The sequence below is a fragment of the Rhinopithecus bieti genome, unplaced genomic scaffold (assembly GCF_001698545.2).
Source record: "Rhinopithecus bieti isolate Rb0 unplaced genomic scaffold, ASM169854v2 scaffold_35903, whole genome shotgun sequence".
NCBI classification, from domain to species: domain Eukaryota; kingdom Metazoa; phylum Chordata; class Mammalia; order Primates; family Cercopithecidae; genus Rhinopithecus; species Rhinopithecus bieti.
Genome location: NW_016815549.1, coordinates 892069 through 917589, shown reverse-complemented (window position 1 = coordinate 917589; position 25521 = coordinate 892069). Strand labels below are relative to the sequence as shown.

At 47.2% G+C, this 25521-nt stretch overlaps 1 protein-coding gene across 2 annotated transcripts in view; it reads left to right on the top strand.

The window, feature by feature from the left end:
- The window catches only part of TBC1D14 (TBC1 domain family member 14), a 120493-nt gene that overhangs the window by 44142 nt on the left and 50830 nt on the right, over positions 1 to 25521 (top strand). For both annotated transcript variants that reach the window (XM_017853400.1, XM_017853399.1), the window contains exon 3: positions 12927 to 13047. In XM_017853400.1, the coding sequence (XP_017708889.1) occupies positions 12927 to 13047 (121 nt within the window). The remainder of the gene's footprint in view (positions 1 to 12926; positions 13048 to 25521) is intronic.

The following is a 25521-nucleotide window of genomic DNA, read 5'->3' as shown; positions in this document are numbered from 1 at the left end:
TAGCTTTGATAGCATGTGACCCTCGGCCTTGGTTGGGCTGAGGTGTTTCTGTGGGTCTCCCTCGTGTGAAATGCAGGTGATCCTTTCTATCCAGGCAGCATCTCTGAGTGCCGGAGCTCCCTGGGCCAGTGTTTGTGCTCATATGTGTCTCATGCCCCCTGCACTCCCTTGACTTGGATATTCTGTTTTTAAGGACTAGCTTTTTTTTTTTGAGACAGAGTCTGGTTCTGTTGCCCAGGCTGGAGTGCAGTGGCATGATCTTGGCTCACTGCAGCCTCCGCCTCCCAGGTTCACGCAGTTCTTCTGCCTCAGCCTCCCGAGTAGCTGGGACTACAAACGTGTGCCACTATGCCCGGCTAATTTTTGTATTTTTTTAGTAGAGATGGGGTTTTGCCACGTTGGCCAGGCTGGTCTTGAACTCCTGGCCTCAAGTGATCCGCCCACCTTGGCCTCCCAAAGTGCTGGGATTACAGGCGTGAGCAGCCGTCCCTGGCCGGGGTTAACTTTTTAGTATCAGATGCTACTTGAGTAGCATTTTCTGAAAGAAGAGTGACTCCAAGTGTTTTCAGTTCTTGGGTACTTTGGAGTGTGTGTGGAACTAGGAATTTTGAGCACGGTGATTGACATGGTAATGGAACCTCACTTTCTTTCTTCATGTTTCCTGTGGAGGAGATAGGATTTTCTTACATAGGATGTTTGCTTAGAAGGAGGCTGCGTTGTTTTTCATGTCTCTGTGACAGTTGAGAGGGCCGGCCCTTTCCCCTTGCATTTTCAAAGGAGAGTCAGAGGCCCGTGTGAATATGTGTGGCGATGTCGGTTTTTGGGGGATGGAGATCTGGAAAGTATACCTCGGAAGTGGGATTTCGAGGAAGCATTTAGGTTTTGCCTTCTCTACCCTTGGTGAATAACAGGATTGCTATGTCCCTTCAGGAGGAAGCGTCTTAGCCTCGCCGGGCCTCGGTGTCCTGTCCGTACGGTGGCGGCTGTAATACCTTTCTTGTAGGGTTATGGGAGGAGGATGTAAAACACAGGGAAAGTGCCTGGTGCAGCACTAGGCAGGCACCTGATAGTGCCCTGCCCCAGGTAACTATGATTCAGAAAGTGGTGGCAGAGACGCCCTCCTGGGCCAGGCAGTCTCTGTGGGAGCCGAGTGCTGCATGGCTCCGCTGGGTTCCGATTGCTTTGGAATCCGAAGTTGCCAGCAGTTTCGGTTGATGAGACAAAGGAGGGAAAGAGCAAGAAACCCTGAGTGGCTGCTGAAGTGCAAACAAGCGTTGAAGTGTACAGTATCCTGAGGGAGGGGACTTTGGGTTTATTTCTTAAGGCTTGAGAGGCTTTGAGAAAGCCCTGATGAGTGTCTGCGGCTTGTGGAACCTGCCCCACCAGGTCAGGGAAGATTGCCTCCTGCCTCCCCTGCTGTCCTCTGCCTTCAGGGACAGGTAGCAGCCTCGGACACGTAAGTCCTAGTGGCAGCTCTCTGTTGCTTAGGTGGACGAGTCTGGGCCCGTCTTCCCAGCCTCCTACCTTCCTCTTGGTTAAGGGCAATAATAATTCTCATGTAATCTTTATAAAAATTAATTGAAAAAAGCTTTCATTCAATAATCTGAGTGTTTTACTCAGTGCCAGGAACTGTCATAGGCACTAGAGACAGAGCGGTAATTAGAAGAGGTGGTACCCACTTCCATGAGCTTTACATTCTGCTGAAGGAGACAGATCATAGCCCCCCGACTTGGACTTTGTGTTCATAATAAAGTTTTTTTCTTAAAGAGAATCCCCCAAACTGTGTAAGCTTCAAGGCCTTCCAAACCTAGATCTGCCCCTGCGAATAGATGATGGAAGTGCTGAAGTAGCAGGTGTGGTGGAGTGTGGCGGAGTGGAGGGGATTGCACAGGACAGACCACCCCTGGCCAGAGGCTTCTGAGCAGCTCTGGCTCCTGTGGCCAGATCTTCTATTCCAAGAGAAGCTGGAAACCCAGGTTTTTCTGTGATGTTTAAAAACATTGAACAAATCAAACTGTAGAACATGGCGTCGACAGAAAACACAGGCTACCAACATGTCATCCCTGCTGAGGGCACCTGCACACGCACCTACACAGACCTGCCATTGAGCGCCTAGAGTGTGTGGAATGACTGATACGCCTGGTCCCCCTTCACTCTCACCTGGCCCTAGGAGGAAGTTGGTATGATCTCTAATTGCAGATGAAAGGAGGCCCAGGGACCAGGGTTGCTTGCCCGGGGCTGCTTCTCTGTGGAAGGGCAGGGCTGGCATAGCCGCTGGTCGGTCTCCCCAAAGCCTCCCGTGCCTCACTGCTTAGCCAATGCAGGTGACACGAGGTTACCTCCCACCTTGTGGCTTTCTAGATGCAGATGGATGCCTGAGCTGCCTGGGCAGGGAAGGAGTGCCGAGTCTGTCGCCGGGCTCAGGTGTGGGGGCCTTCTCACCAGGAGGGCCGCGGTTCCTCACCGCTGCATTTGCTAGAAGCAAACAAAGGTGGCTCCGGGAGTGGGACGGACAGTGAGTAAGCTGCTTGCGGCTACTTGGTTATATTTGCCTTTTTACCATTGATTGGTGTCTCCTCCACCACGCCCCACAGCTTTGCCTTTCTTAGGAAAAGTCTGGGAGTGGAGCAGGAGCATGGTTGCACGGTGCTGGAAGCCATATCCCTTGCTGCGTGTTCCTCTTGAGGGTAGCGCCGGCCAGCCATTCGTCATTTGTACTGGAAGGAAAGTGAAGAAACTTGTGGCCTGCACTGGGAAGGTAGACTCCATGTGTCCACCGGTACTTGCCTGGGGAGGCCTGGAACGGCCTGAGTTTGAGTCCCAGGTGGGTGACCTTGAGAACTGACCTAACGTTTAGGCTATTTTCCTTGGAACGCTATCACCAATCTCACGCTCAAGCAGTGGGTGATGTTTACAGTAAATTCCATGGGAGCAGGTGCTCCATGCCTGGAACAGTGTCTGACTTAGAGTCAACATACATTTGAACAAGTAAATATTTAGGTCAAGAAATACTTGGACAGATGGAGGTGAAAGTTGCTGGCCTGGTATGGCGTCTCCTTGCTGTGTAAAGGTCTTCCGTTTCTGTGTTCTGAAGTCATGGGCACGCTTCCTCTCCTTTACACATGCAGGGCTCGCCACTTGCTTTTGCTTACTGGTCTCCTCTGGTATTGCCAGCAGAGGAATTTGGGCTGGTGATTGGGCACTTCTTGCTATATTCCTGGGAAGAGAACATGTCTTTTAGGTTTTATCTTAGAAAGTTAGAGAGAGAAAGCCAAGGCGGGAGGATGGCTTGAGCCCAGGAGTTCGAGACCAGCCTGGGCCACATGGTGAGACCCTGTCTCTACAAAAATTAGCCGAGTATAGTGGGATAAGTCTGTAGTCCCAGCTGCTTGAGAGGCTGAGGTGGGAGAACTGCTTGAGCCCAGGAGGTTGAGGCCGCAGTGAGCTGTGTTCACACCACTGCATTCCAGCCTGGGTGACAGAGTGAGACTCTCAAAAAAAAAAAGGGGGGGGGGATGCTGGCTTTTTTTTATGGGCTGGTTTTATCATCCCGTTGTTGGGATACCCCAACCCTCTTGAGGAGGTTAAGCCCACAGTGCTGCCTAGAAATATAACTCAGCCCTTTAGCCTGGGCCAGGCTCACCCTGCTCCCAGGTTCTCAGCTCCCCAGGGATGGCACTGCTTACTGTGCTCTGTGTCCCACTCAGCAGCTGAACCAGCGCCAGGTGTGGGTCGGGGTGAGTCAAGTCGCTCTCCGGATGACTGCTGCAGGTGGCCAGCCCGCAACACAGACCTGCAGTTATAGCTGGAGTCTGCAGTTGCTTGGCCAGTCACCTTTCTAGCGGCCTCACCTGCTTCATACTGGGGGTCGAGCGGGTTATGGAGCATCCTGACTTCAGTGGGTCTAGGAGGTGGGTGATGGGATAAGGGTGATACAGGTGATCCCCACCTACACACACACACACACACACACACACACACACACACACACACACAGATATTACTGAACAATCTTTTTATGCTTTATTTTTTGAGAGAGGGTGTTGCTCTGTCACCCAGGCTGGAGTGCAGGGAGCTCACTCAGCTTGTTGTAGCTTCTAACTCCTGGGCTCAAGCAATCCCCTCACCTCAACCTCCCAAGTAACTGAGACCATAGGTGTGCACCACCACGCCTGGCTAACTTTTTTTTTCACGTTTTGTAGACATGAGGTCTTACTATGTTGCCCAGGCTATTCTCAAACTCCTGGCCTCAAGCGATTCACCCACCTTGGCCTCCCAAAGTGCTGGGATTATAGGCAGGAGCCACCGGGCCTGGCTTGAACAGTCTTCTTGCTGCTCTTCCCTGGAATGCTCTCACCCTTCAGTCTTCTTTCTCTCACCCTCCAAGGCTGGACACTCCTCTTGGTTCTCACGGTGTCCCTACCCATCTCGTTGGCCAGTTTATTGGTCAGCTTCTTGAGGATGGTAGCCTTATTAACTCACCTGTTTGTTTTATAGTCTGGGCCTTGGAGACAATAGGTACTTAAGAGTGTGTGTCACTGAATGGAATATGCAGGGTTCCGGGCTTCGCAGCAGGTGCTGGGTGCTTTCCTGGCTTTCTTTGTATCGTGTTTAATCCTGGGAGGTAGAAATGAGGCTCAGAAGCAGTGCCTGCCAAGAGGTAAAGTCAGGGGCAGACACAGCTCTGCCTGCTTCTCTGAAGCCCTTGGTCCCTGCTGGGCCTTCCCCCGGGCTGGTGTGAAGGCTGTGGTCCTCCTCCAGGCTCTCAGCTGGCTGTTGCTGTTTCCGGCAGGGTCTTGGCCTCTGGGAATCACGTTGCGGGCAGGGGTTCGTGTAGAGCTGCTGAGTGGGAACAAGGGGCGTCACGGGCTCAGCTCTCCATGCAGCCCCTTCTCTGGAACCATCTCAGGATCCGTTTTTGAGACATAGTAGGCATGGCGATTGTACTTAGGCTGTGGAATAAACATTTTCATGTCTCTTCCAAAGGCCTTGTTTTTTGGTACCAGCAGCGCATCACTGAGTACTTGCATTTCTTCTTTGGCCTTTTGCTTGCTGTCACTTCCTACCTAATGCAACAGGAGTGGCCCCATCTTGCCAAGTTGTGTTGCTAGGAGTACAGAAAAATCCTGTACTTTTTTGGGGTGTGATGAAGTCTTACTGATTTGAAGGATGGGGTGGGAGTGGTACAAAAGCATTTCATTTTCTAATGGCAGAAATACCTAGTTTTGCAGTGGCTTTTAAATTTTTTATGAACTTTTTTTCCATCAGCAATACATTTGCATGGCTCAGAAATCAAAAAGTACAAGACAGTATATGGGTGAAAAGTTGACTTTCTAACCTGTGCCTTTTCTTTTTTTTTTTTTTGAGACAGAGTCTGACTGTTGCCCAGGCTGGAGTGCAATGGTGCGATCTCAGCTCACTGCAACTCCGCCTCCTGGGCTCAGCGATCTTCCCACCTTAGTCTACCAAGTAGCTGGGACTACAGATGCACATCACCATGCCTATTTTTTTTTTTTGTATTTTTTATAGAGACAAGGTTTTGCCATGTTGTCCAGGCTGAGCTCAAACTCCTGAGCTCAAGTGATCCGCCCACCTCTGCCTCCCAAAATGCTGGGATAACAGGTGTGAGCCACCATGCCTGGCCTACCCTGTGCCTTTTGCTACCCAATATCCTGCCCCAGAAGCAATGAATATAAGCAGTTTCTGTGTTCTTCCAGAGAATCTGTGCCTGTACAGGCACATGCAGATGCAGGTGTTACTTGGCATTGCCTTGTATGGTTATGTACCCTGCATTTTTCCCTTCAAAAAAATGCCTGTCGGCCTCCTAAAAGCTGCCTGTGAGTGTATCAGGAACTCTTGGATTGTTTCCAGACTTTATCTGACATTAAAAAATAATATATTTTATTTTATGTCAGCCAGCATCTTTCAGCATGAGGAGCTGCACCTTTGGCATGTCCAGTGGCTGCCGTATGGGACAGCACAGGCCCCAACCTGTTGTCAGAAGGTGAGGGGTGTTGGAGCCTCCAGGCAGTTTGCTGTTTTCAGCCCTGCTGCTTCTCTTCAGGTTTTGCCCTTCCAGCCTAATCGGGTGCACTGCACAGGCCTGTGAAAGACCCTGGTAACAGTGTGGAGGAGGCCGAGAGAGGCCAGAATCGGTGCCCAGCGCGTACCTGACTACTCTTGTTGGGAAGGGGGCTCTGAAGGTCCGTTTTGTCCCAGTTAAATGTGTGAGCCGTGGACCTCACTCCTAATGATCAGGACGCGGTGTCCTGGGGTCTGGCACTCCTGGACCTGGGATCTCTGCCTTCACAGAAAAACGGACTGCCATTATTTGTAACATACTTTGTTGGTGTCCCCTGTCTTTTCCTCATTACTTTGCAAGTCATTGGAGAAATGCCTCAGGGAGGCACTGGGCCCTTTTCCCTGTGCAGAAGTGCTTCTGCCTCTCTCTGGCTTACAGGCAGGCCCTTCCCATGGCCGGGTGTAGCCTGATCCCTGACAGCCCCCAGTGTGTGTCTCCCAGGCTCTCCATATGGCTTTAAAATGACACTGAGCGGCCTATGTGGACAAATCGTGGTGGGGCCAGCACCTTTCAGTGCACCCTTTGATGGGCACTCCGCATTCTTGTCGACTGTGGCCCCCCAAATCTCTCTGTGCTGTGGGGGAGCCGAGCTGGCCCCGCTAAGGAGTTGAGTGAGGAAGAATTTCTCTGCAGTGCCCAGTCCACGAGGAGCTGTGCCTGGTGGCGGGGCTGCGTGTGCATGGCCGAGCTGGACCCCCTCATTTAATCCTGAGTCTTCTCTCGGGGGCACTTGCGGGCAGAGGGAGCAGCCTGTGTGGGAGGCCTGAGGTAGGCAATGGAGCCACGATGCCATTACCACAAAAACAGGTGCAAGTCCTTGGCGGGATCTGTGGCAGGGCTGGCGTGGTCCACTTGTGCTTACAGAAGATGGCCCTGGTAGAGAGTGTTGCTGGGGTCTAGGGCTTGGTGTGGAACTGTACCTGTGGGGTGCCTGAAGGAGGGGCAAGGCAGGCACAGCTGGAGCGCGACTGGCATCTGTCTGTGGGGTGTGTGCAGCCGAAAAAAGGCAGGAGGACAAGGAGGCTGGGCAGTGGGGAGCCCTGGTGTTAACCTGGAAGACTGGAGGGTTTAGAGCACATACGACTCCTGTTTCTGTTGTTCAGTGTCTGAATGAATGCGGCCAAGGGCTGTTGAGAGAGTGTCTTGCTCTGGTCTCCTGACTGCAGAGGTGCATCTGAGCCAAGGCTGATTGATGGGGCTTTTAACACGAGATATCAGCCTTTTTTTTTTTTTTTCCTTAGAATTTTTTTTTTTTTTTGTTATACTTTAAGTTCTAGGGTACATGTGCATAACGTGCAGGTTTGTTACATATGTATACTTATGCCCTGTTGGTGTGCTGCACCCATCAACTCGTCAGCACCCATCAATTCATCATTTATATCATGTATAACTCCCCAATGCAATCCCTCCCTCCTCCCCCCTCCCCGATATCAGCCTTTTAGAAAGAAGAAACGGTTCCTTTATCTTTGCAGACGTTCTCAGGTCTCCTCTCCCACCTGCTGCAGGAGGAGGGATCTGAGTCTGCACCTGGATGAAGGGGCTAGGTAGGAGGTGAGATATGCCAGCACCCAGGTGCTGTGCAGGTACGGACGGTGGCGGGAGCATGTGTACACGTCGGGATAGTGTGGGGCAGGACTCATGAACTAGAGTCCGGGGCTCTCAGGGAACCCCGCTGCGACAGCACGGGTGACACCGACCGTGTGTGGGTTGGAGGCACCTACAGATACCGATTGTTTACTTGCCGTGGCCTTGGTGGTGGGGTTGCGGCAGCTGCAGGTGGGTCTCACCAGGGTTAATGAGTGCTCTGTGTCTGCATGGCAGCTGAGACAGCTTGGAGGCCAACAGCTGCTTGTCCTTAATGCTGCTAGTAGAGTGAGTGCTTTTGCTCCATAGGACAAAGGAGTTTCTTCTTCCCACTGAAGGGCCCTTTACTGGGCATGCAAAACAAAAGGAATCCAGCGTTCTCTCGGGCAGGGTTGGCAAATGGCCCTCACCCCCTGCTGGCCGCCCCCTGGCTCCCAGCCCCCTCCAGGGAGGCTGTGGTGGTCTACCACTCCTCACCTGCTCTCTCCCAGCCCCCCCCGCATTACCCCTTCTTTCCAGGGGGACTTCTTCCTGCCGAGAGGTTACCTCTGTTGAGTTCTCAGTCTCGGGCCTTGATTCGTCTGGGTTGCACTCTCCTTACCTGACCCCTGTGCCTTGCATGTCAGTCCTACCTCCTCATCGCCCTACATTTGCCTCCCCTGCACACACACACAATGGCTGCTCCATTTGCCAGCAGACACCTACTGTGTGCTGGGTAGATCCTGAGGATGCAGAGGTGACTCTACCCTGCCCTCCGGGAGACCGCACCGAAGGCGAAGACATGTGGAGAGGAGAGGGGATGGAGTCCATCCCATAAGCACAGAATGAAGGGAATGCCCTGTGCCCTGGAAACAGAAGCAGGGGAGCCCAGGCCCGGGCAGCTGGTCTGGGAGGGCTCTGCAGAATGCCCCGACAGCAAGTGCTAGGACTTCCAATGCTGGGGGGAGTGGGTAGCGGGGCGGGGGGAATGGGACAGGTGAAATAGTGAAAAGAGGAAGCTAGGAGCCAGCAGCCCCTCTGTTCTGTCTCCTGTGAGTGTCACAGATGGTGGCTATAGCCACTGTGTGCTCAGCATCTGAAGGCCAAGGGGTGGGCTGACTCACTGGGCCACATAGCCCATGAAGCAGCAGCTGAGGGACTGCTGGACTCCGGACCAGCAGCACCAGTGTGGGCTCCCTGTCGGGCAGACAGCATAGATGTTGAAGGGACAGAGCAGACGGGCTCTGCAGTGCCCAGGCTCGCTCCTGGCCGGCTGTGTCCTCTCACTGCACCTGACCTGAGGGCGATGCCCCAGGCTCGCTCCTGCCCGGCTGTGTTGTCTCACTGCACCTGACCTGAGAGCAGTGTTTGGTCATGTGATGAGCAGGTGCGGGTCCTTGGCTCCCCCTTAGCCTCCCGGGCCCAGCTGCAGCTATGCCAGGGCTCCCGATGCCTCACCCACCAGAAAGGAGGATATCCTTTCAGTCCAGAGCCCAGGCTGCAGCATCTTTTCACTTGTAGTGACTTGTTTTAGGGTTGCATTTCTGCCTCTTAACCCACAAAAACAAAAAAAAAACAAAAAAAACATGCTTTTTATGAGCTTTTCAAAAGTCATGGCTTATCATGTGATCCTAAGCTCTTATGTTAAAAATAATCATACAACTTTGATTTTTTTTGAGACTGAGTCTCACTCTGTCACCCAGGCTGGAGTGCAGTAGTGTGATCTCGGCTCACTGCAAGCTCTGCCTCCCAGATTCAAGTGATTCTTCGTGCCTCAGCCTCCTGAGTATCTGGGACTACAGGCGCCCGTCACCACACCCGGCTAATTTTTTGTATTTTTAGTAGAGACGAGGTTTCACCGTGTTAGCCAGGATGGTCTCGATCTCCTGACCTTGTGATCTGCCCGCCTCGGCCTCCCAAAGTGCTGGGATTACAGGCATGAGCAACCATGCCCGGCCTGTATTTTTAATAGAGACGGGTTTCGCCATGTTGCCCAGGCTGGTCTCAAACTCCTGGCTCAAGCAATCCACCTCCCCAAGTGCTGGGATTACAGGCGTGAGCCACTGTGCCCAGCCACAACTTTGATTTTTGACATTAATTTTTATCTGCAGTACCTTTGTACAGACTAATAACAGTGTTAGCTGAGACCTGAAAAACCATGGTTTCTGTTCCTCTTAGTCGCCCACCTGCCAGCCCGTTTCAGTGAATAACGCTCCAGCTTGTGCTCAACCTTCCAGACTGTGAATCTGGGAGCCGCTCACCCAGACTTCTCCTTTCTGCACATCCCCACATCCTGCGGCTTCTGTGCAATTCTCCTGTCCATTCCTTAGACCCTCTGCAGCTCCTGTCCCTCCAGAGTAAAGAGGCCTGTTCCAAATCCTGGTGCCCTCCCCTTCCTGACTGCAGTTTCCCAGAGACAGACAATGCCTCTTCAGCAAAATCAGTGAACCCAAGTTCTGGATGCCAGGTTCTTAGTATCTTCTACTGCCTGAAGTTTTAACCTGGTTTAATTGTTTAAGTCCTTCACTGATGGTGAAATCTTAGATGTTCAATGGATTGGATCTCAGACAGTTCAAAGTTCATTTTCTTTTTCTTTATTTTTTTCAAACAAGGTCTTGCTCTGTCGCCCAGGCTGGAGTGCAGTGGCGTGATCATAGTGAAAGTCCATTTCTTATAAATAGAAATTGCCTTGAGCTATGAAACTATTTCCGAAATGATTATAACTACCACAGAAAAGGAAGGAAACTGTGAAACTATTTTCTTTTTTTGAAAGTTTCTGTAACTTTATTTTGATAAAATTTCAAATTTACTAAAAAATTGCAAAAAACCCCCGGAACTCCAATATATTCTTCAGCAGATTTACTGACTATATTTGGCTCCGTTTGTTCTGCTTCTCTTTATATATGATAGTATATATGCATATTTTTTCCTGCGCTATTAGAAGAGTAAGTTTGAGATACCATGTCTGTTTACCCTTAAATATATCAGCATATTTCCTAAGAACAAGGGCATTCCCTTATGTAACCACAGAACAGTTGTCAAAGTGAGGAAACTTAACATTCATCTAATGCTGTTGTCAAATCCACAGTCTGTAATCAAACTTCATCAGTTGTCCCAATAATCTTTTTGTTTGTTTTTTGAGATAGAGTCTCGCTCTGTCTCCCAGGCTAGAGTGCAGTGGTGCAAACCTGGCTCACGGCAGCCTCCGCCTCCTGGGTTCAAGTGATTCTCCTGTCTCAGCCTCCCAAGTAGCTGGGATTACAGCATGAGTCACCGTGCCTGGCCCTCTTTCGTGTCCTTTTAATCTGAAACAGTTCTTCAGCCTTCCTTTGTTTTCATGATAGTGACATTTTGAGAGCTTACAGGTCCATTATTGTATAGATTGTCTCGGTCTGGATGTGTCTGCTTCTCTTCATGATTGGATGCAGGTCGTGCATTCTTGGGCATCAGCGCCATTGACTTGGTGTGTTGTTCCCTGTGCATCAGATCAGGTGTCCTGTGCCATCTGTCCTGGCTTTTTTTGAAATAGAGACAAATGTCTTGCCCTGTCGCTCAGACTGGTGGTGTAATCATAGCTGACTGTAACCTTGAACTCCTGGGTTCCAGTGATCTGGACTTAGCCTCCCCAGTAGCTAGGGCTGCTGATACATGCCACCATACCCGGCTAATTTAAAAAGGTTATTTGTAGAGACAGAGTCTCGCTCCGTTGCCCAGGTGAGTCTCAAACTCTTGGCCTCAAGCCGTCCTCCTGCCTTGGCCTCCCAGAGTGCTGAGATTGTAGGTGTGAGCCACCGCTCCTGGCTGGTGGTGTTAGCTTTGGTCACTTGGCTGAGGTGGTGTCCCTCAGGTTTCTCCAGCAAAAGGTTATTTTGCTTCATGTAATGAATAAGGAATTTGTAGGAGACACTTTCAAACTGTGTAAAAATCCATTCCTCATGCAGCTTTCCCCATGGGTGTAAGCATCCGTGGATCATTTCCTAGCTCCATCGGTCTTTCTCTCCTTACTAGGCGGCTTCCCAAGAGCTTTCCTCCTCCTCCATTAATTTCTATGTTTGTTTATTTGTACCTATATGGACGAGTGGATTTCTCTTTTATTCAGTGAGTTATAATCCATTGTTCTCATTATTTGATTAAATTGTTCCAGATTGAGCCAGTGGGAGCCTATTCAGGCTGGCTACTGTTTCTTTTAGACATGTCCTAGTATTTCTTTGAGAACTTTCTTTCTAGTCCAGCAAGATGCTGCAGGCTCATCTTGTACTTTCTAGTAACTCCTGAAAGCCATTTGTTTTTAATGAATGCATTGACACAGTGCATTCCACACAGTTTATTTTGTATGAATACTACCAGTTGGGATTTATTTGTGCTATTTGGAACTTCTGTTCACATGTTCTTTGGAGAGAAGACTTTGTGACCATCTCATGAGTAATTTTCTTTTTATGGTATGTGAATACTCGTTATAAATAGGTAGTACAGATTTACCTTGTACATAATTTAAGCTAGAGGTTATGTACTAAAGCAGCTGTTACTCTTAAACACTAATTGTGTACTTGAAATTTTAATTTGTGTAACAACCTTGTAGAACATGGGGCAGTGTGCCCTTGTTAAACACAGGAAACAGGCTGAGAGAGGTTAATATACTGGTCCAGTGTCATGTGGCTAATGAATGGTTGAGCCAGGGTTTCAATTCAATTTAGTCTGACTTCAAAGCTTACTTTTTCTGATACCCTTTGTTGTGATATAACACATTTTCTTACTCTAAATTATAGAATTAGTTGAATAACGAAAAGGTTTTTTGTTTGTTTGTTTTTGAGATGGAGTCTTGCTCTGTCACCCAGGCTGGAGTGCAGTGGCGCAATCTCTGCTCACTGCAAGCTCCGCCTCCTGGGTTCGTGTCATTCTCCTGCCTCAGCCTCCCTAGTAGCTGGGACTACAGGCCCCTGCCACCATGCCCGGCTGATTCTTTGTATTTTTAGTAGAAACGGGTTTTCACCGTGTTAACCAGGATGGTCTCGATCTCCTGACCTCGTGAGCCGCCCACCTTGGCCTCCCGAAGTGCTGGGATTACAGGCATGAGCCACTGCGCCCGGCCAACAAAAAGTTTATTTCTGGCTTAAGGTCTTTCTCTTGCTGCATAATTCAGTGTCTGTATGAAAATAAAGTCTGAAGAATTAAAGTACATGGTTCTCAGAGGAAAGTTGACTTGTTTTTGTTGGAGTGGTTCTGTCCTGCTGTTTCTTTAATTACCCAGAAATGCCCTAACCTTGTTATTTTCTTCCTATAGGAATTTGCTTGCTAGAAAACAAAGTGCAAGACTTGACAAACACAGTGACCTGGGATGGAAGTTATTTGGGAAAGCGCCACTCCGAGAGAATGCTCAGAAGGATTCAAAGAGAATACAGAAGGTACACAAGATATGAAATCACAGAAATAGGCTGTTGGATGTGTTCAGCATATATTCATGAACCTTGCAAAAATGACCATATTGAGTCCGAAACTGGAAATCACTTTGTATTATCTGCATGCCACGTTCCTCAAATTTAAGTCTGTATTCAGAATGTGGATGAATTTAACCTTCATTTCTTATAGCTTGTAACATGCACATAGGAAAGTCCATGTGACAGAGGTGGGTTCTAGATGTTTATAACGGTATTTAGACAGAGCTGGGTTCTCGATGTTTATAACTGTATTTAATCAGTGTTAATAATAGTTGCAAATGTGTTTATCATCAAATTTGTATTGTTTGATATTAAACGTTTCTCCCGTGGGTTTCTTGGAGCCCACATCCTTCCTGTGCTGCTCTGGGACAGGCAGGCGAGGGCTGTCATTCCCCGGCTCTGCTGGGACGCCGTTCCCTTGCTCCCTCTGAGGCTGCCTACTTTTGGGGTGGGGATGGGGTTCACGGTCAGGCCAGGCCTGCATGTCCTCACCACTGGGCTGCCTGGCTCCTTATGATGGGAGAGATGCCTCTGCTGGATGCTTGCTTATGCACGGACACAGCAAATCCATGGCCCAGGCAGCCCTGACTGTTGCCGCCTGCAGCTTCTCCTAGGCCCTGAGTCTCAGCTGGCTCGGCATCCTAAGAGTCTGCTGTCTGTCCCCAGCGCCGTGACATTGCCCCCAGCACCCTCGCTCCTCCAACCTGAGTTTTATATTCATTGACATTTGCTCAGTAAACACTCCTGAGGCTCAACTAAGCGCCAGGCCTCATGCTTGGCATCGGGGTTGGAAGGAACACAGTACCCATGCCCAACAGCGTCCCTGTGGAAAGATTCCAGGGCAGGTACAGGAGGAGTGGGGTGACATGGACAATTGAGGTTAAAGGTGTGACAGGAAATTAATTGCTATGGGGATCTTGTACTGAGTGATTACTGTATGCTAGTTCTGATTCAGCACTTGTGTTTCTAGTTCCTTTAAAACTCGCAACAGGGCCGGGCGCGGTGGCTCAAGCCTGTAATCCCAGCACTTTGGGAGGCCGAGACGGGCAGATCACGAGGTCAGGAGATCGAGACCATCCTGGCTAACACGGTGAAACCCCGTCTCTACTAAAAACTACAAAAAAAAAACTAGCCGGGCGAGGTGGTGGCGCCTGTAGTCCCAGCTACCCGGGAGGCTGAGGCAGGAGAATGGCGTGAACCCGGGAGGCGGAGCTTGCAGTGAGCTGAGATCCGGCCACAGCACTCCAACCTGGGTGACAGAGCAAGACTCCGTCTCAAAAAAAAAAAAAAACTCGCAACAACCTGGTGAAGAAGATAGTATTATTAAACTCAGTTTACCAAAGAAGCGCTGAGACACAGAGGCTGAGTGACTTGACGTGCAGGGTCACATTGCTAGTAAGTAGCAGAGCTGGAAACCGGCCCCAGGCAGTGGGGTTCCAGGACCCCTTTTGCAGGCAGGGCCAGGCAGGTAGTGGGGACAGCACGAGATAAGGACGATGTGCAGCTGAGCTCAGGAGGCTGACTGCCCGGAGGAGGCTGACTGCCAGGAGGAGGCTGGCCATGGGGCCCGTGTGCTGTGCCCGGTAGCCTGCCTCCAACCCCAAGACTTTGCAGAGCCTCTGAGTGTTTTACTTAGGTAAGGAGTGATGGCATCACCCTGGGTAAGAATATGGCTCTCGGGCCAGCCCAGACAAGAGAAAGTGGGGTCTGGCCCAGTGCTGTGTTGTGGGGTTACAGAGGATGCCCCTTTAAGTGCTAAATGGATGGGGAGTGACTTGCTGGTGACCTGTTAAGGTGTAGGGAGCGGTTTGTGGGGGGTGAGGCTGGGGCACAGTGTTGAGGCTCCTGGGCAACAAAGTGGGTTTCCACGTGCCACATTCTTCATGCGCCGGCAAGTTAAATTTGGTTTGAGTGTTATCTGCCATTCTCTGCTTGTTGATTATTACATTTTGAATTTGAATCACTTATTGTGTAGGCTTATTAAAATAGCATACAATTAAAGTATGATGAGTTTGTATGCAAAGCTCAGCTATAAATTTCTTAGGAAATTAAATAGCCAAGCTGTTATAAAGTTTTTAAATAAATCACTTAAAAAAAGCAACAGTTACATTAAATAGATCTTCCCATGGCACTTAATATCACTTACATCATGTTTGAACTTCTTTGTCTCTCTAAGACCCGGTTTTTTTTTGTTTTTTTTTTTTTTTTTTTTTTTTTTTTTGAGACAGAGTTTTGCTCTGTCGCCCAGGCTGGAGCGTAGTGGTGCGATCTCGGCTAACTGCAAGCTCCGCCTCCCGGGTTCACGCCATTCTCCTGCCTCAGCCTCCCGAGTAGCTGGGACTACAGGCGCCCGCCACTGCACCCGGCTAATTTTTTGTATTTTTAGTAGAGACGGGGTTTCACCATGTTACCCAGGATGGTCTTGATCTCCTGACCTTGTGATCCACCCGCCTCGGCCTCCCAAAGTGCTGGGATTACAGGCGTGAGCCACTGTGCCTGGCTTGACCCTGTTTTTTGTTTTTTTTTTTTTAAGGAGAGCATGGATTATGTTCTTGACCTTAAGAGGATTTTTTTTTCTGTGAACTGAAATGACTAGGCCAGCTCATTATGTGGTAACACAATACTGTCAAGAGGAGGACCATCTGCTTCCATCATCAATAATGAAGAATGTAACTTACCTGCGTGAGTCATTCAATCCTGCCCGGGACCTGCTTGCTTGTCTCTGGCCCTCTCATTGCTCATCTCCCAACCCATGGGACTTGGGGAAGCCTGGGAGGGGCTCAGGGTCAGGGACTCAGCACTGTGGGGAGGCCTCTGGGCTGCAAGCTGGGACTGGCTGCTGTCATAGGCGTCAGCTCACACAGCCTGCACTGGAGAGAGGCAGGCGCTGGGGCCGTGACAGCCTAGACTTGTGATCCAGGATGGTGACAACTCCAGTTAGAACCGAAGCCTAGAGAAGGTGTTGAGGAAATTCCTTTTCCTTCTCTGGAATTTTTCTTATTACTTGAGAGAGCAGCATCACGTGGTGACATAAGAACATGGACTTGGGAGTTAGACTGCCTGAGTTTGTATCCCAGCTGTGCTATAGTTGGGTTGTATGACTTTGGGCAAGTTATTTAACCTTTCTGAGCCTCATTTTCCTCATCTCTACAGTATGGAGAACAGTAGCACCTGCCTCCAAGGTGGTGAGGATTAAATGGGTGAATACACACATGCACTCAGAATAGTAGTGAATGTAGAAAGTGCTGTGAAAGTGTTTGCTGTTACTGTTGTTTCTTTCTTATGACAAGTCAACCTTGAACAACAGGAAATGAAACGACGGAACACAGTGCAAGAGAATGAGCCTCAGCTCTTCAGTGCGTTCTTCATCTGCTTGGCCAACAAGTACTGAGCCATGTTGAGGCCAGGTCTTGTGCTGGGCACTGGGTGCCCAAGAGCAGTTGGGTTGACCTGCCTCAAGGAGCCTATGGCTGAGCTGGGGTCAGGTGTACACACCGGCCAGGAGCTTTGGACCCTCCTCAAGGAGCCTGTGGCTGAGCTGGGGTCAGGTGTGCACACTGACCAGGAGCTTTGGACCTGCCTCAAGGAGCCTATGGCTGAGCTGGGGTCAGGTGTGCACACTGGCCAGGAGCTTCGGACTTGCAGGCTTGGGTTTGGTTTCTGGCTTCACCACTTTTTGTCTCTATTGAGCCAATGACTACTTATCAGTTTCCTCATCTGCTAAACGGGCATTATGATATCTACTTGCTTAATTGTTCTAAACTAAGGGATAACGTGCATGTGGTATATTTTTGCCCAGGGTTGAACATAGTGAGTCCCCCAGCATTATTAGTCAAGGAATGGATGTCTTGACTTTTAATCAATAGGTCCAATTTGTGGTGTCGGTCCTATATGTGGTTTGCCCAGGACATTTGCCCAGTACATTGGATTTTATTCTACCTGGGCTGCATTCTCTTGGCTTAGGCCTTATATATTACTATTTTGGGGAAATACTGAAATGTTAACTTTTAGTTATCTTTTCAAATTTCATAAAAATTTTGAAAATTAGGCCAGGCGTGGTGGCTCAAGCCTGTAATCCCAGCACTTTGGGAGGCCAAGACGGGTGGATCACGAGGTCAGGAGATCGAGACCATCCTGGCTAACACGGTGAAACCCCGTCTCTACTAAAAAATACAAAAAACTAGCCGGGCGAGGTGGCGGGCGCCTGTAGTCCCAGCTACTCGGGAGGCTGAGGCAGGAGAATGGCGTAAACCCGGAAGGCGGAGCTTGCAGTGAGCTGAGATCCGGCCACTGTACTACTCCAGCCTGGGCGACAGAGCGAGACTCCGTCTCAAAACAAAAAAAAATTTTTGAAAATTAAGTCATATTTTTTGTTAACCTCAGTGGTAGTTTGAGAGAGATTTTCTTACGAGGGGAAACAAAAATGACCACGGGTAGGAGAATAACAATACAACAGTGGCTGTCAAGGTGCGGTCCGCAGAGTAGTCACATCAGCATCACCCGGGCATTTGCTAGAAATACACGTTCTCGGGCCTTAGTCCAGACACATCAAAATAAGTTCTGGGGCTGGGGCCCAACAAGTTTTAACAGAAGCTGCAGGTCATTCTAATGCATGCTAGAACTTAAGAACTATTGGTATGCAGAGAGAGAATGTCAGCTATTGGAAGGAAATAGCCATCTTTGCCACAGCTGGTTAAATAAAGAGCCCAAAGCACACCAGCCAGGCAAATTCCAGTAACTGCTGGTGAATCGGAGTTCTTGTGGATAAAGATGGGAGCAGGTATTTGGAGAGAGTTGCCTTCAGGCCTCTGGTCGCTAGCTTTGTATGGGCTGGGCTCTGGCCAGGTCAGCATGGATGGTGATACTGCCTCGGAAGTGCAGTCCTTTGCCTTGTGAATAAAGGAGAACCTGCTTTCTTGGATTCCATGGCTCTTTTGTTTGTTTCACATATTTGAGCCTCTGCGTAGATCCATCCTGAGATTACAATAAAGGGCAAGACTTCTGTGGCTCTTGTCTTCGTTGGAATTTACCATGGGTCAAAGAAAAGACAGATTTAAACGAGTAACTCTACACATAATTACGGTTGTGACGAATGTTGTGAAGAATTGCCGTGATAAGCAGTTCTTATCGCTGAAGTCACCTGTTTCAAGTGACTGCCATCTGCCAGCTGCCAGATGCAAGCGTCTGTTCTCAGCCCTCGTCTTCCTTGGCCCTCTGCAGCATTACCTCAGCTCCTTGAGTGACTTTCTTGCCTTGGCTTCCAGGCAGTCCATTTGCCCACCTTTTTGGTTTCCTTTGCTAGGTCCCTCATCTTGCCCATCCTCTAAATGTTAGCGTGCCTGGAAGGCCCTTCCCTGTCCACCGTCACCCTCTAGGGCAAGCTTGTCCAACCCGCCTTATTTTGTTGTCGCTCTGCTTTGTTGAGGCTTTTAGCAGCCTGAAGCCATGTTTTTGGTTTCTGTCTCTAGAAGCGGCAAAGAGGGATGAGGAAGGGGCTTTACTGGCCCAACCAGAAACAGAAACTAAGAACCCATGACTGTATTCTCTCCCTTGGACACCCCTGGGGCATCTCAACTGGATTCGAAGCTTCAGAGGTCAGGCTGTCACCCTGTTTCCAGTTGGGACGTACCTCCTGCCAAAAATTAGCCAGGTATGGTGGCATGTGCCTGTAGTCCCAGCTACTCACGAGGCTGAGATGGGAAGATCACTTGAGCCCGGAAGGCAGATGTTGCAGTGAGCTGCCCAAAATTGACCATTTAAAAAGTAAAAGTGATGCTTTGTAATTTGAGCAGGTGTCAGAGGCTCAGGGCTGAAAACGTGGGGATGCTTTAGAACAGACTCGGTAACTCTTTCTGACATAACACCGTGTAAATAGGCTGTAGGAATTGACGTCATTGTTAGAAATGAGTTGAGCAGAAAGTTAACGTCCTGGTTGGACTCTGAGGGTGCTGCTGATTGTGGGAACGATAGCTGCAGGAAGGATAGGCTTGTAGGTTTCAGTGTCCTGGATGAAAGAGTCGTGTGAGCACCGATGAGGACATGGCTTGTTGTCTTTGTATAACCTGGAATGTCTTGGATGGCCTTCTGGAATTTCCTGTCAGCTCTTAGATTTTAAAGCAAGAATCCCAGAAGAGGGCAGATCCAGGATGGTGTTATTTTCTTTCCTGACCTCTGAGAAGTCTGGGGTACTCTGAAAGTCTCACAACATTGCACATTGCAGCAAGGATAGGTCTTGATGGTCAGTGGAAGTAATTGGCTGCAGGCCTACAGGCAAATTCTAAAATAACAAGAAAACCCTTCATGTTCATTATCCCTTATGCCTTTGCAAAATGGGTTTAAACAAGCTTACAGAAGTAAACAGGTCCCGGTGCCAGGTTGGACAGAATAAACACATTCCACCCTGTGTCACCCAATGAATGCAGATCTAAAACCTGAACAGAAAGCATAGAGCAGCTATTTGAGATTCTGGAAAGTACACAGTGGCAGGTGAGTTGGGGAAGACCACCAGAATTTGAAGTAGCACTGAATTAGTACTGAGTTTACCGATTTTGTTTCCCCTTCCAATATTCCTCAGCCTGAACTCAGGCAGCCCCAAACCCAGGAATAGGTCTTAATGTGGATAGAGAGCACCAGGAGAAGCTCTGTACTTCTGGCGTAGCAAATGGGTCTCTAACACTTAGAATTCTGAAACCCTATTTTTAAGTTTTATTTTATTTATTTTTATTTTGAGACAGAGTCTCACTCTGTCACCCAGGCTAGAGTGCAATGGCACAATCTTGGCTCACTGCAACGTCTGCCTCCTGGGTTCAAGTGATTCTGCTGCCTCAGCCTCCCGAGTAGCTGGGACTATAGGTGCTTGCAACCAGTCCCAGCTTATTTTTGTATTTTTAGTAGAGATGGGGTTTCACCATGTTGGTCAGGCTGGTCTCGAACTCCTGACCTCAGGTGATCCACCTGCCTTGGCCTCCCAGAGTGCTGGGATTACAGGCATGAGCCACTGCACTCGGCCCTAGTTTTATTTTTTTCTCTATTCTTTTGCATCCCAGCCCTCAGACATTCTTATGACAGCAGCAGCTGGTGGGAGCCTGAAACTCCCAGGAAAGGGAAGCTGATTAGAAGAGTTTTGTTTCCAAGGGATAGAGTGGAACCCCCTGATGCTTTATTCTCTCTCTCCCCCCATTACCTGGCCCAGATGTGGATGTAGTTGTGGGAAGCGTGTGGCTAGAGAACCAGAAAAAGGGAGACCCAGGAAACTAGAAAGTACTGGGGGGAATGCAGAGAGGAGGAGCTCAGGAAGGTGACCCTTTAAGGTGGTTGATGAACTCCCAGACTCATGTTGTGGGTACATAGGTCTGACTCTTAAGTAGCTTACGTAGACTTTGAGAACTGATCTTTGGGATAGACCACTATGCAGTTCCCTAACTGGCCACTGGATGGTGCACATGCAGGATGGATCCAAAAAGCGCTTCAAAGGCTTCTGCAAACAGCTGACTTTGGAACCACAACTCACAGAAGGCTGGCTGGAACTTGTCTGCGGAATGCAACTGGGTAAATTGCTTCCTAAGATGAAAATGTCAACATTCTCCCAAGGATTGAGAGAAAATCCAGAGTTTCTTAACACAGTATTCAAAATGTCTAGAATGTAGTTCAGAATTAATTGGCTTAAGAAGAACTAGAATCATCTTAAAAAAAATTTCCTCTGAATCAGAATAGGTTCAAGGAGGATCATCTTTTTTTTTTTCTTGTTTGTCTTTTTTTTTTTTTGAGACGGAATCGCGCTCTGTCACTCAGGCTAGAGTGCAGTGGTGTGATCTCAGCTCACTGCAACCTCTGCCTCCCAGGTTCAAGCGATTCTCCTGCCTCAGCTTCCCAAGTAGCTAAGATTACAGGTGCCCATCACCATGCCTGGCTAATTTTTTTGTATTTTTAGTAGAGACAGGGTTTCACCATGTTGGCCAGGCTGGTTTGGAACTCCTAACCTCAAGAGATCTGCCTGTCTCGGCCTCCCAAAGTGCTAGGATTACAGGCATGAGCCACCGCAACCGGCCTGTTTTTTGTTTTTGAGATAGGGTCTTGCTTTGACACCCGGGCTGGAGTGCAGTGGCACATCTCAGCTCACTGCAACATCTGCCTTCCGGGCTCAAGTGATCTTCCCATCTCAGCCTCTTGAGTAGCTGGTACTCCAGGCATGTGCCACCATACCTGGCTAATTTTTTATGTTTTTTGTAGAGACCAGGTTTTGCCATGTTGCCCAGGCTGGTCTTGAACTCCTGGATTCAAGTGATTTCCCAAAGTGCTGGGATTACAGGTGTGAGCCACTGCGCCTGGCCAGGATCATCTTTTGATAATCAAGACACCACTGCCGAGATAACACAGATGTTGGAATTATTCAATAGACTTTAAAGCAATCATTATAAAAATGCTCCAACAAGTAAGGGTGAACACTTTTGAGATGGGAAAACAGAAAGTATCAGTAAAAGAAAAGAAACTATAAAAAGAATTAAGTCGAAATTTTGTAACTGAAAAATACACTAACTGAAATAAACTAACCAGACAGGCTCAATAGCAGAATGGAGATGATAGAGGAGTGAGTGAGTGAATTTTAAGATCAATGGAAATTATCCAATCCAGGCTGGGCGCAGTGGCTCACGCCTGTAATCTCAGAACTGTGTGAGGCTGAGGCAGGTAGGTCACCTGAGCTCAGGAGTTTGAGACCAGTCTGACCAACATGGTGAAACCCCATCTCTACTAAAAATACAAAAGTTAGCCAGGTGTGGTGGCAGGTGACTGTAATCCCAGCTACTTGGGAGGCTGAGACAGGAGAATTGCTTGATCCCAGGAGCCGGAGGTTACAGTAAGCCAAGATCACACCACTGCACTCCATCCTGGGTGACAGAGTATTCTGTCTCAAAACAAAATAAAAAATAGAAATTATCCAATCTGAATAGTACAGAGAAAAAATGAGTTAAAAAAATGAACAGAGCCTTAGAAACATGTGGGGCAGTACTAAAAAGTGTAACACGGTCACTGGAGTGTCAGAAGGAGAGGAGAAACAGTACGATGCAGAAAATCATTGGAGTAAATGATGGCTGAATATCTCTCACATTTAGCAAAAGATAGAAACCTATAAATTCAGGAAATTCAGTGGCCACCAGACAAAATAAACCCTAAAAAGTAAGAAGTCCGTGCCCAGACACATCATAACCAAATTGCTGAAAATAAAGACAAAAAATCTTATAAGCAACCAGAGAAGAACAATGTCATACTTATTGGGAAATAACAATTTTGACTGAATTTCTCATCAGAAACCGTGGCGGCCAGAAAAAGTAAAACAGTACTGTTAGAGCACTGAAAAGAACTGTCAACCCAAATTCTGTATCCAGCAAAAATACCCTTCAGGAATGAAAGTGAAATAAAGATATTCTCAGGTGATGAAAAACTAGGAATTTGTTGCCAGCAGACTGGCTATAAAAAAAATTGCTAAAAGAAGTTGTTCAGATAGAAGAGTCATTATACGAGGAGGAGACTTGGAACATCAAGAAGGAAGGGGAACAGAAACAGTATCTGGATAAATACAGTAGACTGTTTTCTTTCTGTTTTAACTAAAAGCAAGTAGATGTTGCCTTTAAATATACATTAACAATAACAATCTTACATGCGCTATAACATGATTGGAGTAGAAAGAGCAATAAACAATTTGCCGTATAATTATAATGCAAAGTTAGTTAAAACACCATAAATATAAAGACATTCACAAAACCACAGTTGAATATACATAACTCTCATTTCCTGGGAAACACAATTTTAAATAAATAGTTGAGTTCCCCAGTGGACTATAAATCCTGGGGAGGAAATTAGGGCACATAGTAAGTTATGAAAAGAATCTAGAAAATGAAATGACGTGTGCATGGGGTTCTTATTCCTATTGAGATTGATTTGGGGAACGTTTTCAAATCAATAGAGAGTATTTTCTTAATGCATTATTTAAAAATACGTTTGAAAGCAAAAATTATAACATCTGGGGTTTACAGTGTATGTAAATGTAATATGTAAGACAAGTGACATACAAAAGGGGACAGGGTGTGGTGATAAAGTTTCTGCATTCCACCTGAAGTAGTAAAATAGTGATTCTAAGTAGACTGTGAACAATTAATATGTATATTGTAATCCCTAGACCAACCACTAAACTATACAAAGAGATGGCAAAAAAACACAATAGAGAAATCAAACTGGAGTTCTAAAAAAAGTTCAGAAAACTTGAATCAAGACAGGAAAGAAGACATAGAGGAAGAAAAAAAGAGAAAACAAATGAGATGGTACACCTAAATTCAAACATATCAACAATTACATTAAATGTAAATGGTCTGAACACACCAGTTGTGTGTCTCAATACTCAGTTCTGACAGATTGTCAGAATGGGGTAAAAAAAAATGGGCTGGGTGTGGTGGCTTGCACCTGTAATCCCAGCATTTTGGGAGGCTGAGGCAGACAATTACTTGAAGCCAGGAGTTCCAGACCAGCCTGGTCACCATAGTGAGACCCTGTCTCTATTGAAAAAATTTAGCTGGGCATGGTGATGCACACTTGTAGCCCTAGCTGGTCAAGAGACTGAGGCAGGAGGATCACTTGAGCCCAGGAGTTTGAGGTTCCGGTGAACTGATTATACCGCTGCATGCTAGCCTGAGTGACAGAGTGAGACCCTATCTCAAAAAAACACAGAACCATAGACCCAACTATGTATATGTTGTCTGCAAGAAACTCACTTCAAATATAAAATATGTAGGTTAAAATGAAAAGATAGAAAAAGATATACCATGAAAACACAAATCAAAATTAAGATAGGTCTATTAATATCAAAATTAAGATACATCTATTAATATTATAAAAAGTAGACTTCAGAACATTATCAGAGATAAAGTGGGACATTACCTAATGAAGACATAATGATTCTAAATGTATTTGCACTTCATAACAGAGCTGCAAAATACATGAAGCAAAATCGATCAGATCTGAAACAAATGGGCACGTCCACATTTATAATGGGAGTGTCAACAGTCCTCACTAAACAGTAATTGATAGAACTGTAGACAGAATCAGCCAGGACATAGAAATGAACACCATCAACCAGCCTGATCTAATTCGCAATTTATACAACACAGCACCCTCCAGCAAGAGCAGAATACACAGTTTTTTCAAATGTACATGGAACATTCACCAAGACAGACCATATTCTGGGATATAAAAGAAGCTTAAAGCTTTCAAAAGGATTAAAATTATATAAAATATGTTCTGACCAGAGTGATATTAGACTAGAAAGCAGTGACAGAAAAATAATTGTCTCCTCAAACTTGCACATTAAACAAGTAGCATACTTCTAAATTAATCATGGGCCCATGAGGAAGTCATAAGGAAAATCAGAAAATATTTTGAAGCAAACGAAAACACAACATACCAAAATTTGTAGGTTGCAGAAAAGAAAAAAGGTCTCAGATCAGTAATCAAAGTTTCTACTTTAAGATAAAGTATAAACAGAGCAAATAAACCCAAAGCAAGCAAAAGGAAGCAAATAATAAATGTGAGAAGAGATATCCATACAATTAAAAACAGAAAAATGATAGTCAAACCGAAGGCTGGTGCTTTGAAATGATCAACAAAATTGATTAAACTCTAGCAAAACTGACACAAAGAGAATATAATTAGCAAAAGGAATGAAAAAAGGGGATACCATTACAGACTCCACAAAAATAAGACAATAGAATGTTATAAATAACTTGTCCTTTTTTTTTTTTTTTTTAAAGAGTCTTGCTCTGTTGCTCAGACTGGAGTGCAGCCGTGCCTCCTGGGTTCAGGTGATTCTCGTGCCTCAGCCACTGGAGTAGCTGGGATTCCAGGCATGTGCCACCACGCCCAGCTAATTTTTGTATTTTTAGTAGAGACAGGGTTTTGCCATGTTGGCCAGGCTGGTCTAGAATTACCTCAGCTTCCCAAAGTGCTGGAATTACAGGTGTGAGGTACTGCACCAGCCACATAAATTTGATAATTTAGATGAAATGGTCCATTTTCTTGAAAATTGCACCAAAATTCATCCAAAATGAAATAGATAACCTGAATCATTCTGGAATTTATTAAAGAAGGACCAGATGGTTTCACTGATGAATCTTACTGAACATTTAAAGAAAACACCAATTTGAGAAGAAGAGGGAGTACTTCCTGACTCATTTTAAAGGCCAGTACTACCCTGATATCAAAACCAGATGAATACAGTACCAAAAAAACTACAGGCAAATATCCCTTATGAAGACACACCAAAAAATTCTCAACACATTATTAACAAATTGAATCCCATAATGCATTAAAAAGTTATAACCATGACAAAGTGACATTTAGCCCAGGAACACAGCTGGGTCAGCGTTTGAAAATTGATCAGTGTAAGCTACCATA